This window comes from Poromitra crassiceps, assembly GCF_964638095.1.
Source record: "Poromitra crassiceps genome assembly, chromosome: 11".
Classification (NCBI taxonomy): Eukaryota; Metazoa; Chordata; class Actinopteri; order Beryciformes; family Melamphaidae; genus Poromitra; species Poromitra crassiceps.
In genome coordinates this window covers 46,640,310-46,654,843 of record NC_139643.1, presented here as the reverse complement: position 1 = coordinate 46,654,843, position 14,534 = coordinate 46,640,310, and the positions used below count along the sequence as shown (strand labels likewise).

General features: G+C 47.8%; 1 protein-coding gene across 1 annotated transcript in view; it reads right to left on the bottom strand.

Annotated features, from left to right (window-relative positions):
• Window positions 1-14,534, bottom strand: part of nfatc1 (nuclear factor of activated T cells 1) — a gene marked incomplete at its 5' end in the record, with an annotated part of 50,680 nt that overhangs the window by 30,068 nt on the left and 6,078 nt on the right. The window contains 3 exons of the mRNA XM_083645690.1: window positions 5,667-5,807; window positions 7,501-7,673; window positions 11,139-11,341. Coding sequence (XP_083501816.1) covers window positions 5,667-5,807; window positions 7,501-7,673; window positions 11,139-11,341 — 517 coding nt within the window. The remainder of the gene's footprint in view (window positions 1-5,666; window positions 5,808-7,500; window positions 7,674-11,138; window positions 11,342-14,534) is intronic.

Genomic DNA, 14,534 nt, shown 5'->3' with positions numbered 1-14,534 from the left:
TCTGCCACACATTATTTTATTTTATCATTATTTTTTACAATTGGTTACAAGCATAGCTAGACTCACTTTTGAGTCTAGTGCACCACAGAAGTCTGTGGACCAAACTAGCTGTGACTGACTCTTGCCTTGCCTTTAACACACAATTCATTGGTTTAACACAAAAGACATTCAATGACCACAGCTTTCAAAATGCTTGAATTCTTTCCTCACTCAAAGTCAACCGCCGGCAAACCACGTGTAATTTACAGCCCATTCTGCACCCCCACCCCCACCCCCGAACCCCCCCCCCGAACACTACACCACCAAACTGTAACACCACTGACTCTTCCATAACACCAACCCCCCAGAACACTACACCACCAAACTGTAACGCCACTGCCTCTTCCACAACACCAACCCCCCGAACACTACACCACCAAACTGTAACGCCACTGACTCTTTCATAACAGCAAGCCCCCCCCGAACACTACACCACCAAACTGTAACGCCACTGCCTCTTCCACAACACCAACCCCCCGAACACTACACCACCAAACTGTAACGCCACTGACTCTTCCATAACACCAACCCCCCCCTGAACACTACACCACCAAACTGTAACACCACTGACTCTTCCATAACAGCAGCCCCCCCCCGAACACTACACCACCAAACTGTAACACCACTGACTCTTCCATAACAGCAGCCCCCCCCCGAACACTACACCACCAAACTGTAACACCACTGACTCTTCCATAACCACAACCCCCCCCGAACACTACACCACCAAACTGTAACACCACTGACTCTTCCATAACAGCAACCCCCCACCCCCCCGAACACTACACCACCAAACTGTAACACCACTGACTCTTCCATAACCACAACCCCCCCCGAACACTACACCACCAAACTGTAACACCACTGACTCTTCCATAACACCAACCCCCCCGAACACTACACCACCAAACTGTAACACCACTGACTCTTCCATAACACCAACCCCCCCGAACACTACACCACCAAACTGTAACACCACTGACTCTTCCATAACACCAACCCCCCCGAACACTACACCACCAAACTGTAACACCACTGACTCTTCCATAACACCAACCCCCCCGAACACTACACCACCAAACTGTAACGCAACTGACTCTTCCATAACCACAACCCCCCCCGAACACTACACCACCAAACTGTAACACCACTGACTCGTCCATAACACCAACCCCCCCGAACACTACACCACCAAACTGTAACACCACTGACTCTTCCATAACACCAACCCCCCCGAACACTACACCACCAAACTGTAACACCACTGACTCTTCCATAACACCAACCCCCCCGAACACTACACCACCAGACTGTAACACCACTGACTCTTCCATAACAGCAACCCCCGCCCCGAACACTACACCACCAAACTGTAACACCACTGACTCTTCCATAACAGCAACCCCCCCCGAACACTACACCACCAAACTGTAACACCACTGACTCTTCCATAACAGCAACCCCCCCCGAACACTACACCACCAAACTGTAACACCACTGACTCTTCCATAACAGCAACCCCCCCCCCTGAACACTACACCACCAAACTAACACCACTGACTCTTCCATAACACCAACCCCCCCCGAACACTACACCACCAAACTGTAACACCACTGACTCTTCCATAACACCAACCCCCCCCCGAACACTACACCACCAAACTGTACCACCACTGGCTCTTCCATAACACCAACCCCCCCCGAACACTACACCACCAAACTGTACCACCACTGACTCTTCCATAACACCAACCCCCCCCGAACACTACACCACCAAACTGTACCACCACTGACTCTTCCATAACACCAACCCCCCCCCGAACACTACACCACCAAACTGTAACACCACTGACTCTTCCATAACAGCACCCCCCCCCCTGAACACTACACCACCAAACTGTAACACCACTGACTCTTCCATAACAGCAACCCCCCCCTGAACACTACACCACCAAACCAGAGGTGAGGAAAGGACAGCGCGGCCCAAACCCTCATTTCCCAAATGGAGTGACTGGGCCTTATCAGAGCCGGCATCTCCCGGGCCGGCCGGGCCCAATGAAAAGCCAGGTCAGATCGAGTCGGGTTTAGATTACAGGCTGATGTCTGCAGCGCCGAGGCCACAAAGTAATCTCTTATGACTGATTGGCTGTAAGCAGGAGTGACAAGTGAACCGATGCTATCTGGCTGCATGGACCCAGGAGACGGGCTGGTGAACGTCTCCTGCTGTTCTGAGTTGTTGTGCTGCTGAGGAACAGGTGACAGTGTGTCCCTCTCTGCCGGGGAATAGGGATTTCCTTCTGCATGAGTCACAAGATAGCAGCAACAACAACACACGCAGACATGCTCACTCAAACACATGCTCTCTCTCTCTCTCTCTCGCTCTCTCTCTCTCACACACACACGCACGCACGCGCGCGCACACACACACACACACACACACCAGTTTTTATGCCAAAATCATACACCAAGCAAGGTGTAAAAGCATCTCGAGCAGCCAGTAGACAGCAAACAGTTTCTACCCGGAGGCGGTTGAGTTTTTAAATGAATAGCGCACTACTGCACTTTATTAACGACAGCAACTTTTACACTTTGCCAGCAATGCGCCGTATTCACCTCATGTAGAAGAGACAAGTCTGCAGCTTGAGAGACTACCAGGAAGTGTAAACACAATCGGAAGTTCTGATTGTGTTTACACTTCCTGTGACTCATGAACCTAGTCTGACTCATAATGTGAGTCAAACTAGGTTTGACCAGGTGATCGAGTCAGACTAGTTTGAGCAGGTAAAACAGCCGGCGTTTTCAACAGGAGGTCGTGACACAAGGGGTTAAGTGGGCGGGGCTACAGGCTACATAAGGTGAATATATCTTATCTTGTTTTTATGTGGTTTCTTATGTCTTTTTCTAGCATGTTTCGCATGTGTCTCCAATGCATTTGAATGTGAATGGCGAATAAACAACTTGAACTACATCATGGGCCATTGAAAACCAATACAAATGAAATTGTTTTAGTTGGGTTGGCAGTTCCTTAAAGGGAGGGTGACCCAGCCTGCCTATTCAATAGCGGGGGAAATTCTGTCACACACACACACACACACACACACACACACACACACACACACACACACACACACACACACACACGCACACACACACACACGTATGTACAGGATTCACACAGCAATACACAAAGTCCACAAGTCAAGCGTCCCACATGTTACGGTACCACAGCTTTGTGAGCGTTAAATTTGTGAGCGTTAAATTTGCGGGCGCACTTTATTGGAGGATTTGCAGGAAAAGTCGTCCATTTGGTGAAATAAAATGGTCAAGTTCTCTATGGCAACAAAAATCCCCCGCTCTGAATTTATGAGAACGATCGTTAAAACCGTTTCTCAGAACTCTGCTTTTTGGCATGATGCAAAATAACAATAAAAGCAGCAACCACCATTCAAATTCATTCAGTTCTACGGGAGTATACGAAGGGACTAATTGCGTGTGTTTTTTTTTTAAAATATAATTGCATATTTTAAAATGATGCAAATGAGTTGTTTTGCTTTGCTGTTGTTTGTTCTCTGGATTTGGGCAGCTGTGGGAGAAGACCCAGCGAGAGCTCCTCTGGGAGCGCACAGCCTTAATGAAGTGGGAGCTGGAGGCACAGAGGCAGCCTGGATAGGGGAAGTGAAGGGGGGGGGGGGGTGGGTGTTATGGAGGCCTGGCTTCAGGCTGTTTCCATGGTAGGATTGCCCAGGAATCTAATGCTAGTGCCAGACGCGGGGAAACCCTCATCAAAAACAAGGGGAGCACACCCATCAACACCAGGCCAGAGACGGCGCCCGCCCGGCCCTAAAGACAGTCAGGTTTTACAGCTCAGCAGAACCGGAGGATCTGAGCCGCTATAGCCGATGGACACAAAACACTACCGATCCCCCAACATGTTTTCGCTTACACGCTGTCATCCTTTCTTTCTTTGTGAGCACAAAATAAATATACAGATTCTTTATCTTGCAGATTGCTGTTTTAGTTATACAAACATTTGTCCGAGGCAGAGCTCTGCAGGCAGAAAGAAGCTCATTGGTTGAGTGTCAGCGGAGGACCAAAATGCATGACTCAATAGCCAATGAACAGCCAGGAATGGGTCTCGCGCTACTTTTGCAGGCTAAAATAAAGCTGATAATGTACAATTTGATTAAAGGAAAAAAAAAAGTTCTAAGTACAACACAAACTACGGAATCCATTTTGCTGCAACTCGACACAGCTGCTTAATCCAGGACCTTACTTCCTGGAACTCTTGAGAGTAAAAAAAACTGGTCCATTGGAGTGAATGGAGATGTCGCAACTCTTCTATATACAAGGGCTCTGGTTGTAGCGAGCTAAAGTAACAGTTTCTCTGCCTAACATTAGATTGAATCGCAGTGAAAATGGCATGCGGTAAGAGAGAAGCTAATGTTACGAAGACTAGCGCTCTTGCTACCAAGTAAAACAAAAAACAAAACAAAAACTCCCATAACCAGTTAGCCTAGCGACCTTCCAAGTTCAAAGTAGTCAAAGGAGCCTACAGCCATTTAGGTAAGCTAATTAGCTCGTCTGCCAAATGAAAAACTAAATTCCATTTCCATTTATATATTTACATTAGAACCACAGTCCCGTCTTTGCCATTCGAGTTTGCCAGTTCGCTAACTCGCGCTCTGTGGTTCTTTGGCTCCGCCCATTGAGGTTGACCTCAACCAATGAGATGATTTCTGCCGCCGAGAAATGTTTGTACAAGTAAAAACTCCCATCTGCCCTCGTCTCATGGAAGAGATCAGGGCTAATCAGAGGAAAGGGAACTAAGCCCTTTCCCCGACAATCGCTTCCTGTTTTGAAAAACAATCTCACAAGTCGATTGTGCCGTGCTTGGGGGTTGAACGCCCGAGCCGGATTCTTCCTTTCACAGGTGGAACAATGCGAAGGACTTCCCTCTCCTTTGAACGCCTCTCTGGTGCAGATCAGCATCGCACGTGTTTACATCTGCTCCGCCTCGGCCTGAACCAAACCTCATGTTGCTGTTCTAAAAGCTCATCAGGGAAATTGCTGTTTGTAAACCCTCCACGCATCAACATCTGGGAGCAGTCCCTTCTCCCTCCTCGCATCAACATCTGGGAGCAGTCCCTTCTCCCTCCAAACCAGAAAGACTTAGAGGCAGAAAGAGAGAAACAAATACTGTGGCATGGCACACGTGCACACACACATACACACACACACGCGCGCGCGTGCATACATGCACACACATACACACAGACACATACGCATGCACGCATAAACACACACATGCACGCACACGCGCGCGCGCGCGCACACACACACACACAGAGCACATGCTGCATTTGTGATCCATTCCTCTGCTGAACAGGCAATGGAAACTTCTGCAAATGTAAATCTGCTGGGTTAAAAATACAGCGCATTAATGTGCACCACATGTGGCACTCTGGCAGGATGGAGGATATTTTGACGGCGGGGGAAGAGGGAGGGAGGGAGGGAGGGAGCAGTCCTGGGGTTTCTCCAACAGCGGAGAGAGGGAGACACACACACACACACACACGCGCGCGCGTGCGTAAACACGCACACACACAGCCGCGAACTCCCCCTTTTACCTTGAGCCTTTTCCACAAACACCACCTTGGAGTCGTGCTGGAAGTTATGTCCGCTGAGGAGCATCCTCTGGCCCCCGGAGGCAGGACACGTCTCCAGGCTCTGCTTGTCCACCAGGGGCAGCTCCTGGGCCGATCGCTGGGCTGCAGGAGGGAGGGAGGGAGGGAGGGAGGAGGGAGGGAGGAGGAAGAGAAACCATTCCTCATTGCCGAGCTAATACACACACACACCCACTCCCCATGCAGACCTGAGCATCCAGGCCGGCTCTGAGTCACTACCTAGCCGGCGTTCAGAGATGTCACTGCCTGGGAAGATGGACCTCTCTCTCTCCACGTTAAAAATGAACCGCTTCTTCTGCCTTAAAAGGAGGCCATGTTGTGTTTGTTTGTTTGTGAATCTGCTATTTAACTCACATGATGGCTGCTGGTTCACTCGCTGTTTGAATCTGTAGGTCTCCTCCCTGTCTGTCTTGCACCGCTCTCTCGTCTCCCTTCACTCCTCATTCCTCTCTCTTAACGTTCAGTTTTCAGTCTTATCTCTTTACTTGTCAGGGAATATTTTCATTTTCATTTCACTTTTCTCTCTTGGCCAGGCCTCTCATGTCAAACAGACCCCTCATCTCAGTGATTCATGTGGATAAATAAAGGTCGATAATTAATAGTTTTCTAATATTTTTGACCATCATCTTTTCGGTAACGTCATGCCGCTGCACTGTGCTTTTGATAAAAAGCTCTCAGTTAGTTTATGCCAACAATGTATCTTTCCCCCACTCCCCCACTCCCTCCCTCCCTCCCTCCCTCCCTCCCTCCCTCCCCTCTCTCTCTCTCTCTCTCTCTCTCTCTCTGTCTCTCTCCCTCTCTGCCTCTCTTACACACACAAACACAAAATAAATTTTGGTCAAACCAATTGCTTTACGGCAGCGTTTCAGCAGCTAACAATGGTCTATTTCAAGAGGCTGAGATCATGGTTTAACTACCCTCTTTCATTTAGCTCATAAGACTTCATCTCTATGGCAACTATCACTGCCAGAACCGCACGAAGTGGTCGATCTGGCTGGGTTTTAGCCCAGGCCACTGACGGGTCAAAACCAGAGCCGCGGCACATGCAGTGAATGGAGCTTATGGAAGCCATGCTCAAATGGCCTTTACATCCACAGATATTATTGCCAAATGAACCAGTAGCTCACATGCTTCAGTTGTTTAACACAGTGGTTCTCACACTTTTTCACGTCAAGGACCCCTAAACTTACACAAATTAGACCACGGACCCCCATTTGATAAGATGTTGTTCCAGCTGGGTCCCCCCATCTGATACGGTTTTTGCTTTTAGATGTTTTATTCCAAATTCCCATTCCCTCCCCACCCCATCACTCTCTCACATTCCCCCTGCTCTCCTCCCTTCTCCTGCTCTCTCCTCTGCTCTATCCTTCATTTCTATATTTTCTCTATTTCTCTATCAATTGTTCAAATGTTATCTTTATTCTGTATATTTTTGTTACTGTTGTGTCAGCTAGAATTAGCTAGATATATTTTCTGTGAAGCCCTCTGAGACATGCTTGTGAATTAGGGCTATATAAATAAACTTGACTTGACTTGACTTGATTAGAGACAGTGTATGGAACCCATGACCAAAATAGTCATACATTCTGCCATTGTGATACTTACGGATGGAATTATAATGAAAGGTTTTAGCGGGGGGACCCCCAGGAACCCCCTCCAGGACCCCTGGGGGGTCCCCGGACCCCACTTTGAGAACCACTGCTTTAACAGACCGGGTTAAGAAGCATTGCCGTCTCCATATTTTCAAGGAAGGACAAGGTTGAAAAGGTGTCCTCACAGCATTCAATGGGGTTGGACGCGGCCTGCAGGGACACCGTTCTCCCGGTGGGCTGGTTCATGTGAACTCGGAAGACCATCCGCACGCGCGTGTTCTTACGTCCGATGTCCGTCTCCCCCTTTCGCAGCTCGATGTCTGAGTTACGCAGCTTCAGGATGCCGGCACAGTCGATTCTGCATGGCGGGGACAGACATTGAAGAGGTAAGCATGGTGTCTGCCAAAGCCTGTCCAAAAAAGAACCATTGTTGTGACACACTTTACTAGGAGTCAAAACTTATCGATACAGCATAGTATCGCAATATTTTGTGGGCAATATATCGTATCGTATCGAATGCCAAGTATTGTGATATTTTATTATACAAAATGTCATTTGTATGTCATTTGTATGTCATGTCAAAAATTATGGAAGAAGTGAGATGAACAGACTGGAAACTTTATCTTATTAGATAAAACATGTTTTTTCCTTTGCGGACATAATTTGCAGTTGAAAAAAGGTAATAAATCACAATATATCGCAATACTCAATATATCGCAATACTAGCACATCGCAATACTATCGTATCGTGACTTAAGTATCGTGATAATATCGTATCATGGGGCATCTGGTGATTACCACCCCTACAATTTTGTACATGTTTCTAACTTTTTTCCAGAATAATAGTAAATACATCAAAACTATGAAATAGGACAATAGAGTTATGTAGTGACCAAAAAAGTCTAAATCACAAATCAAAACTTGCCGCCGCTTGCCTTGATGGAAAGGCAAAGGCTGTGTAAAGAAATGCATACTGTAGGCATCAACTTCACTATTCTTTATTTGTCTAAGAAACACATTTAAATCGGTTGAGCAAACGTTTAGGTCAAAATGGCTTTGAGAGAATGAAAAACATTCAATCAGGTGGGATCTAAATCCCTCAGCTAATTAAGTGGTGATTTATAGTCCTGCCAAATTAGAAGGGACTTCACCCGGGACTTCCTCAACACAGTCCTCCTCAATGATGGAGCCTGCAGTCATTTCAACAGAAGATTAACACCAGTACCCCCAGCAGAGCTTTCACACCCAAGTACAACCACTGACTGTGGGGCCAATGCCAAACTCTGTGTGAGCATTAATTGTTTTGTGAATAGCTTTTTATAACTATCCACAAGAGAAGGTCCCAAAATATCGGCCCGCCTCCACAAGCTTCTCAGCCAAGAAACCCTATTGGCTGTTAATTATTTTTTTTTACAGTTTGAAAATCTTCATCAGACACTTAATAAAAGTCCCCCCCACCCTTCTGTCTCCATCTAACTCTCCTCGCACTTAAATGGCCCTAGTCCTGTTCCAGGCTTTTCCATCGCAGCGCTACTCGATGCCGCATTCCTCAAAGGCTAGTTAATGTCAACTTTTACACGCATTTGAACACTCCCTAACATTCTTTGCCAGACACCAGGGTCTGCTTCCCTGGCGAAGCAATCAGGTGTTGATGCTATAAGGACCCCAGCTGTTCAGTTCTCCGGCCCACGCAGATGACGCAGACAAGCCTGCACTCCGAGCACTGAGTACAAAACCACACTCACTGAGGTGTCCGCTCAGTGCCTGACGAGAAAGCGCAGAAAGAAAAAAAATACAGGGCGTCTGGGTTAGTGTGTAGATCAGGTAAAAAAGAAAACTCTCTCCTACCACCGCGGAGACCCGGGTTCAATTCCCGGCAGCGGTACGTCCGGCTTGGTCAGACGTTCCTACAGCCACAATTGTGCCGTGTGGCACAATTGCCGTGCGGTGGGAAGCCGGTGTGGTACGTGTTCCTGGTCGCTGCACTACTGCCTCCTCTAGTCGGCCGGGAAGGGGGGGGGGGTGCCTGTTCGTGGGGGAGGGGAACTGGGGAGGAATAGCGCGATCGTCCCATGCGCTACGTCCTTCCGGTGAAACCCCTCGCTGTCAGGTGAAAAGAGACGTCCGGCGACTGCGCATGCATCAGAGGGAGCATGTCGTGTCTACGGCTCTCCCCAGATCGGCAGAGGGGGTGGAGCAATGCCCACAAAATGTTTTATAATACTGGGTCCCATGCTATCATTTCATTTACTAAGAGTTTATTGGATTTGTCCTGACGCCATGTAGGCTAACAGCGTTTACAGCTCAAAACTAACTACAGAAATAAATAAATAAAGTTGATTCATGACTATTTTAAGACACGTCCCGCAACGCTGACAATCTAAATAATCACAAATAAGTATTTGAGCAATCTAACAATGCCTCTATTCTGTAGCATATAATATAACTATATATCTCTACGTCACACTGGAGCTCATGTCAAAACAAATAAATCTCACACAAATCCCTCGCCTGCGCTATAACCACTCTGAGGCGTGTCCTCGCTGAGAAAGAGAAACCAAATCGTTGTATAAGGGGGAGCTTATGTGTTACATCCATTAAAATGCAGGGAAAAGTGCTGAGGCCAGCAGGCGGCTACTGCCTGCAGCCCAGACAGACCCCGGGTTGCTGTTAGCAGCTCTGAGCTTCCCCAGTAACCTGATCTGCCAGGCTTATAAAATGGGAAAAGCCACCCTTCAGTGTACAGAGGGCAACCCGATCCAAACACACACATGGAGACACATGTACACACACGTACGTACGTACGTACGTACACACACACACACACACACACACACACACACACACACACACACACACACACACACACACACAAATGTGCAAGCATAAGTACATGCAAACACATTTGTCGCTGTCGAGTGACAACCCCTTACAGTATCTCCAAACTGTCAACATTTCAGGAACTAATAAAGAAGACAGTCTTGTTTTTTGCTTGATGAAAATGCATTTTTGACGCCATCCAAACTTCTTTTTTGTTGAAAGAGTTGCAAGCTGTCATCCTTCAATTTAAGTTGCGAAGTTGGAGTTGCAAATAGGGATGCACAGTGATATATCGGCACATAAAAACGTCAGTTTATTGTATGCTGCTACATCTGTTTATTGTTTACAAACATCGCACCTTTATTGTCATTTAGTATGACGCACATGATACGAATGCTGCCCCTTCTTAATGCTTATTTTATTCTATTATCTTGTCTTTTTATCCATTGCATGTGGTATATGTAGGATAAATTTATTTTAGACTTAGTTACTTTTTTTTTTTTCCTCCTACTGTACGTAGCTTGGTACTGCACACAATGAATTTTGTTGTACAAGTTGCAATGACAATAAAGGTATTCTATTCTAGACTTTGATTATGCCCAAACGCTTGACTAAATGGTTGACAGAGTTTCTTATTTTGCCCAGAGTGAATGTGTATTTTTGGAAAAGCATTGTATTTATGTACATAAAAACATATTTATGTATGGACATACCTGTAGATACAGGTATGTCTGCCAGTGGGCCGTCACAATAAGAGTAGCCACAATAATGTGTTAATTCCACTACAGGAGAGACTTGATGTTCCCTGAAACTACGTGGTGGTACAGTACTCTCTCTCTCTCCAGTCTTCATATGAAACAAATCCAATATGGTGGATCCATGGTTACACAAGCGTTCACACAACAACAGTGATGTGCATCTTGAAAGCAGCTGGTGTTTATCAGGGTGTCAGGGACACAGTGGTGACAGAGGGAGGGGCCGAGGAGTTCACTACACTACTCACATGGCGCGCATGTTGTTCTCGGGCAGCAGCGGGATCTCCAGCACCTTGGTGTTGCTCTGCAGCGCCTCCTGGCTGGGCGTGGACACCGTCTTGCCGGTGATGCGGTGGACCTGGTAGAAGGCGTGCGGCCTCAGCAGCCGGTCGTCCGCCGTGCCGATGAACAGCTGCAGGGTCAGCGGCTCGCTCTCCATGTAGCCGTGGAGCTGAGAGAGGGGTGAGGGAGGGGAGGGGAGGGTCATGATTGAGACATCTCGTCTTCGCCAAACAGAGCCCACCCACTAGGCTGGGGGGGCGCTATGGATGGACCAAAAATCATGTCTCCATATTTTTTGCACGAATGGCGATACACAATATATATCTCAGTCTTTTCTACGAAGTGGGTTAAATTCAGTTCAGTTGTAAGTCAAAGCCTCATGTGAGATGTCGGAAGCACTTTTATCAATACAAGACTGTGATCAAAATAAAATGCAAAGACAGATTGGACAAAATCCAATATCACAATATTTTTGACCAAATACTTCAATATCAATATTGCAACAATATTGTAGGGATGACTACTGGTGCTTTCACTAAATATTTACACAATGAGATTTTGATACATAATAATCAGTATTGTGTGTATATATATAAAATAATAACTATGACTATAATAACTAAGTGGGTAAAGGCAAATAATAGAACAGTTCAGAAAATGAACTTTACTTTACTGTAATGCAGCCTTTAAAACCAGGGGGGGGGAAAAAAATTATGCCATATCACAATATTACGATGTCCAAAATCTAAGACGATATCTAGTCTCATCACAATATCGATGTATCGCCCAGCAGAAGCACCCACTCACACGCTGTAAAAGACCAACGCAGGTCTTTCAGGGGTCGTGCTCTCGGGGGGCGAGGGATTTCAAACAAAGTACCCATTTAGGATCTTGTTATCACGTCTTTCTCCAACTTTCTAATGAACTAGCAAAGAACCCGCGCACACACACTTCCTCCATGAAGTTCACGTCGGGTCTGAGAGAGGCTGTTGATCCTACAGTAGCTGGCTCTCCAGGGAAATGGCTGCCAGAGCGCACCGAGAAACCACCTACAGCGCACACAGCGTTATGATTTGTGAGGGCAGCGGTGCCCCGTGACAAGACTGAGCCAGTGTTTCAGGGAAGCAAAGGTCATGTCAGCTGCACAAAGCTGCGGCTAATCGGGGTCAAGGAGAGATCTCGCCGGTGACCCCCGGCTCTGATTGTTATCAGTAAACTGATCCCAGGCACGATTTGGTTGGAGCACGTTCAGAAGTGCTGCGCGCTGTTAGCTGCTGGCGGCCGTGACCGGGCGCTCCTTAAGCAATCCCAGACCTCCGTAGGTGTTGCTTGACAGGAGGCCTCCAGCCAGGATGACCTCAACCACCCAGACTGCAGAGTGCCGGCATGGAGCCCAAAGCCCACAGGCTGAAACCTGAGAACACTGGCTACTGCCGACTAGTGCCTGAGAGCTATGCATGTTATCCATACACTGTGACAGGTGAGAAATTAGGGGAGCATGCTTGGCATTTTGACGTCAAAACAACTGAATGACGCACAGGGATTCAAATTGTCTTCTATAATCAAGATGTTTAACGAAGACATTGTTCATATTTGATCCGAGCGGCTACATTTGAGGTTTATGCATTCTCAAAAATTCACCCTTCTTTACAGCCAAACACATCACATCTGGACTTTGTCTTGATTGACGCCCCTCACTAAACTTCACATCTGGACTTTGTCTTGATTGACTGCCCTCACAAAACACTCAAATCTTTCCAATCAGGCAGTTTTGCAGGATTTCACACATTCATACACTTAGCAGACTTTTTTTTTTTTTTATCAAGTTTTTTGGGGGGGATTTTTCTTTCTCCCATTTTCTCCCGGTCGTTGCTCCGCCCCCTCTGCCGATCTGGGGAGAGCCATAGACTAGCACATGCTCCCACCGATACATGTGCAGTCGCCAGCCGCTTCTTTTCACCTGACAGCGAGGAATTTAACAGGCAGGACGTAGCACGTGGGAAGATCACGCTATTCCTCCCAGTCACTCCCCACCTCCCTGAGCAGGCGCACCGACCGACCAGAGGGGGCGCTAGTGCAGCGATCAGGACTCATACCTCACTGGCTTCCCACCCGCCGCAGACATGGCCAATTGTGTCTGTAGGAACGTCTGACCAAGCCGGAAGTACCACTGCCGGGAACTGAACACAGGTATCTGCGGTTAGAGTGAGGCTTAGGGCTGGGCCAGAGCGAGGCTTAGAGCTGGGCCAGAGTGGGGCTTAGAGCTGGGCCAGAGTGAGGCTCAGAGCTGGGCCAGAGTGAGGCTTAGGCCTGGGCCATAGCGAGGCATAGGGCTGGGCCAGAGTGAGGCTTAGGCCTGGGCCATAGTGAGGCTTAGAGCTGGGCCAGAGTGAGGCTTAGAGCTGGGCCAGAGTGAGGCTTAGGCCTGGGCCATAGCGAGGCATAGGGCTGGGCCAGAGTGAGGCTTAGGGCTGGGCCAGAGTGAGGCTTAGAGCTGGGCCAGAGTGAGGCTTAGGGCTGGGCCAGAGTGAGGCTTAGGCTTGGGCCAGAGTGAGGCTTAGAGCTGGGCCAGAGTGAGGCTTAGGGTTGGGCCAGAGTGAGGCTTAGGGCTGGGCCAGAGTGAGGCTTAGGTCTGGGCCAGAGTGAGGCTTAGAGCTGGGCCAGAGTGAGGCTTAAGGCTGGGCCAGAGTGAGGCTTAGAACTGGGCCAGTGTGAGAGTTAGAGCTGGGCCAGAGTGAGGCTTAGGGCTGGGCCAGAGCGAGGCTTAGGGCTGCGGCACAACATGTGATTTGGAGGAGGATCCCTCTGAGGGTTAAGAGCCTGCAGCCCTGTATATTTGTGTAAGGAAATGGGTTGCTGCCTAGCAATGCTGTTTATTTAGGGAGTGTGTGATGGAGTGAGGTACTGTAGCCTGTCCGCAAGGTTGGGCAATTACTTTCAAAATGTAATTACTGTAGTTACAGATTACAGATTATCTGCTTTAAATTTTGATCGGTAACATCCATTAGAATACTCAAGCGCAGTTACTTTGCCTCCATAACTCACAGTACGCTATATAACATATAACTATAATTGTTATTGGGTTAGCATCAATAACCAATACTAACCATTATTTCAAGGCATGAAATTATTTTAGTGACTACTAATCACAAAAAACCTTTTCCCCTATCAACGTTTTCTCTGTCGTCTGATTAGATCACTGATTGAGACAGTAGCTGCAACAGACAACAGTTATGCTTTGTTAACACCCCCCCCCCCCCCCACCCCCCTTCCCCCCCCGCACAATTTGGTTACTGTCATCTCATCTCATGTAATCCACTGCTCCCCCGCCCTGGTGGTTTGACATTGCCAATGCAGCCACC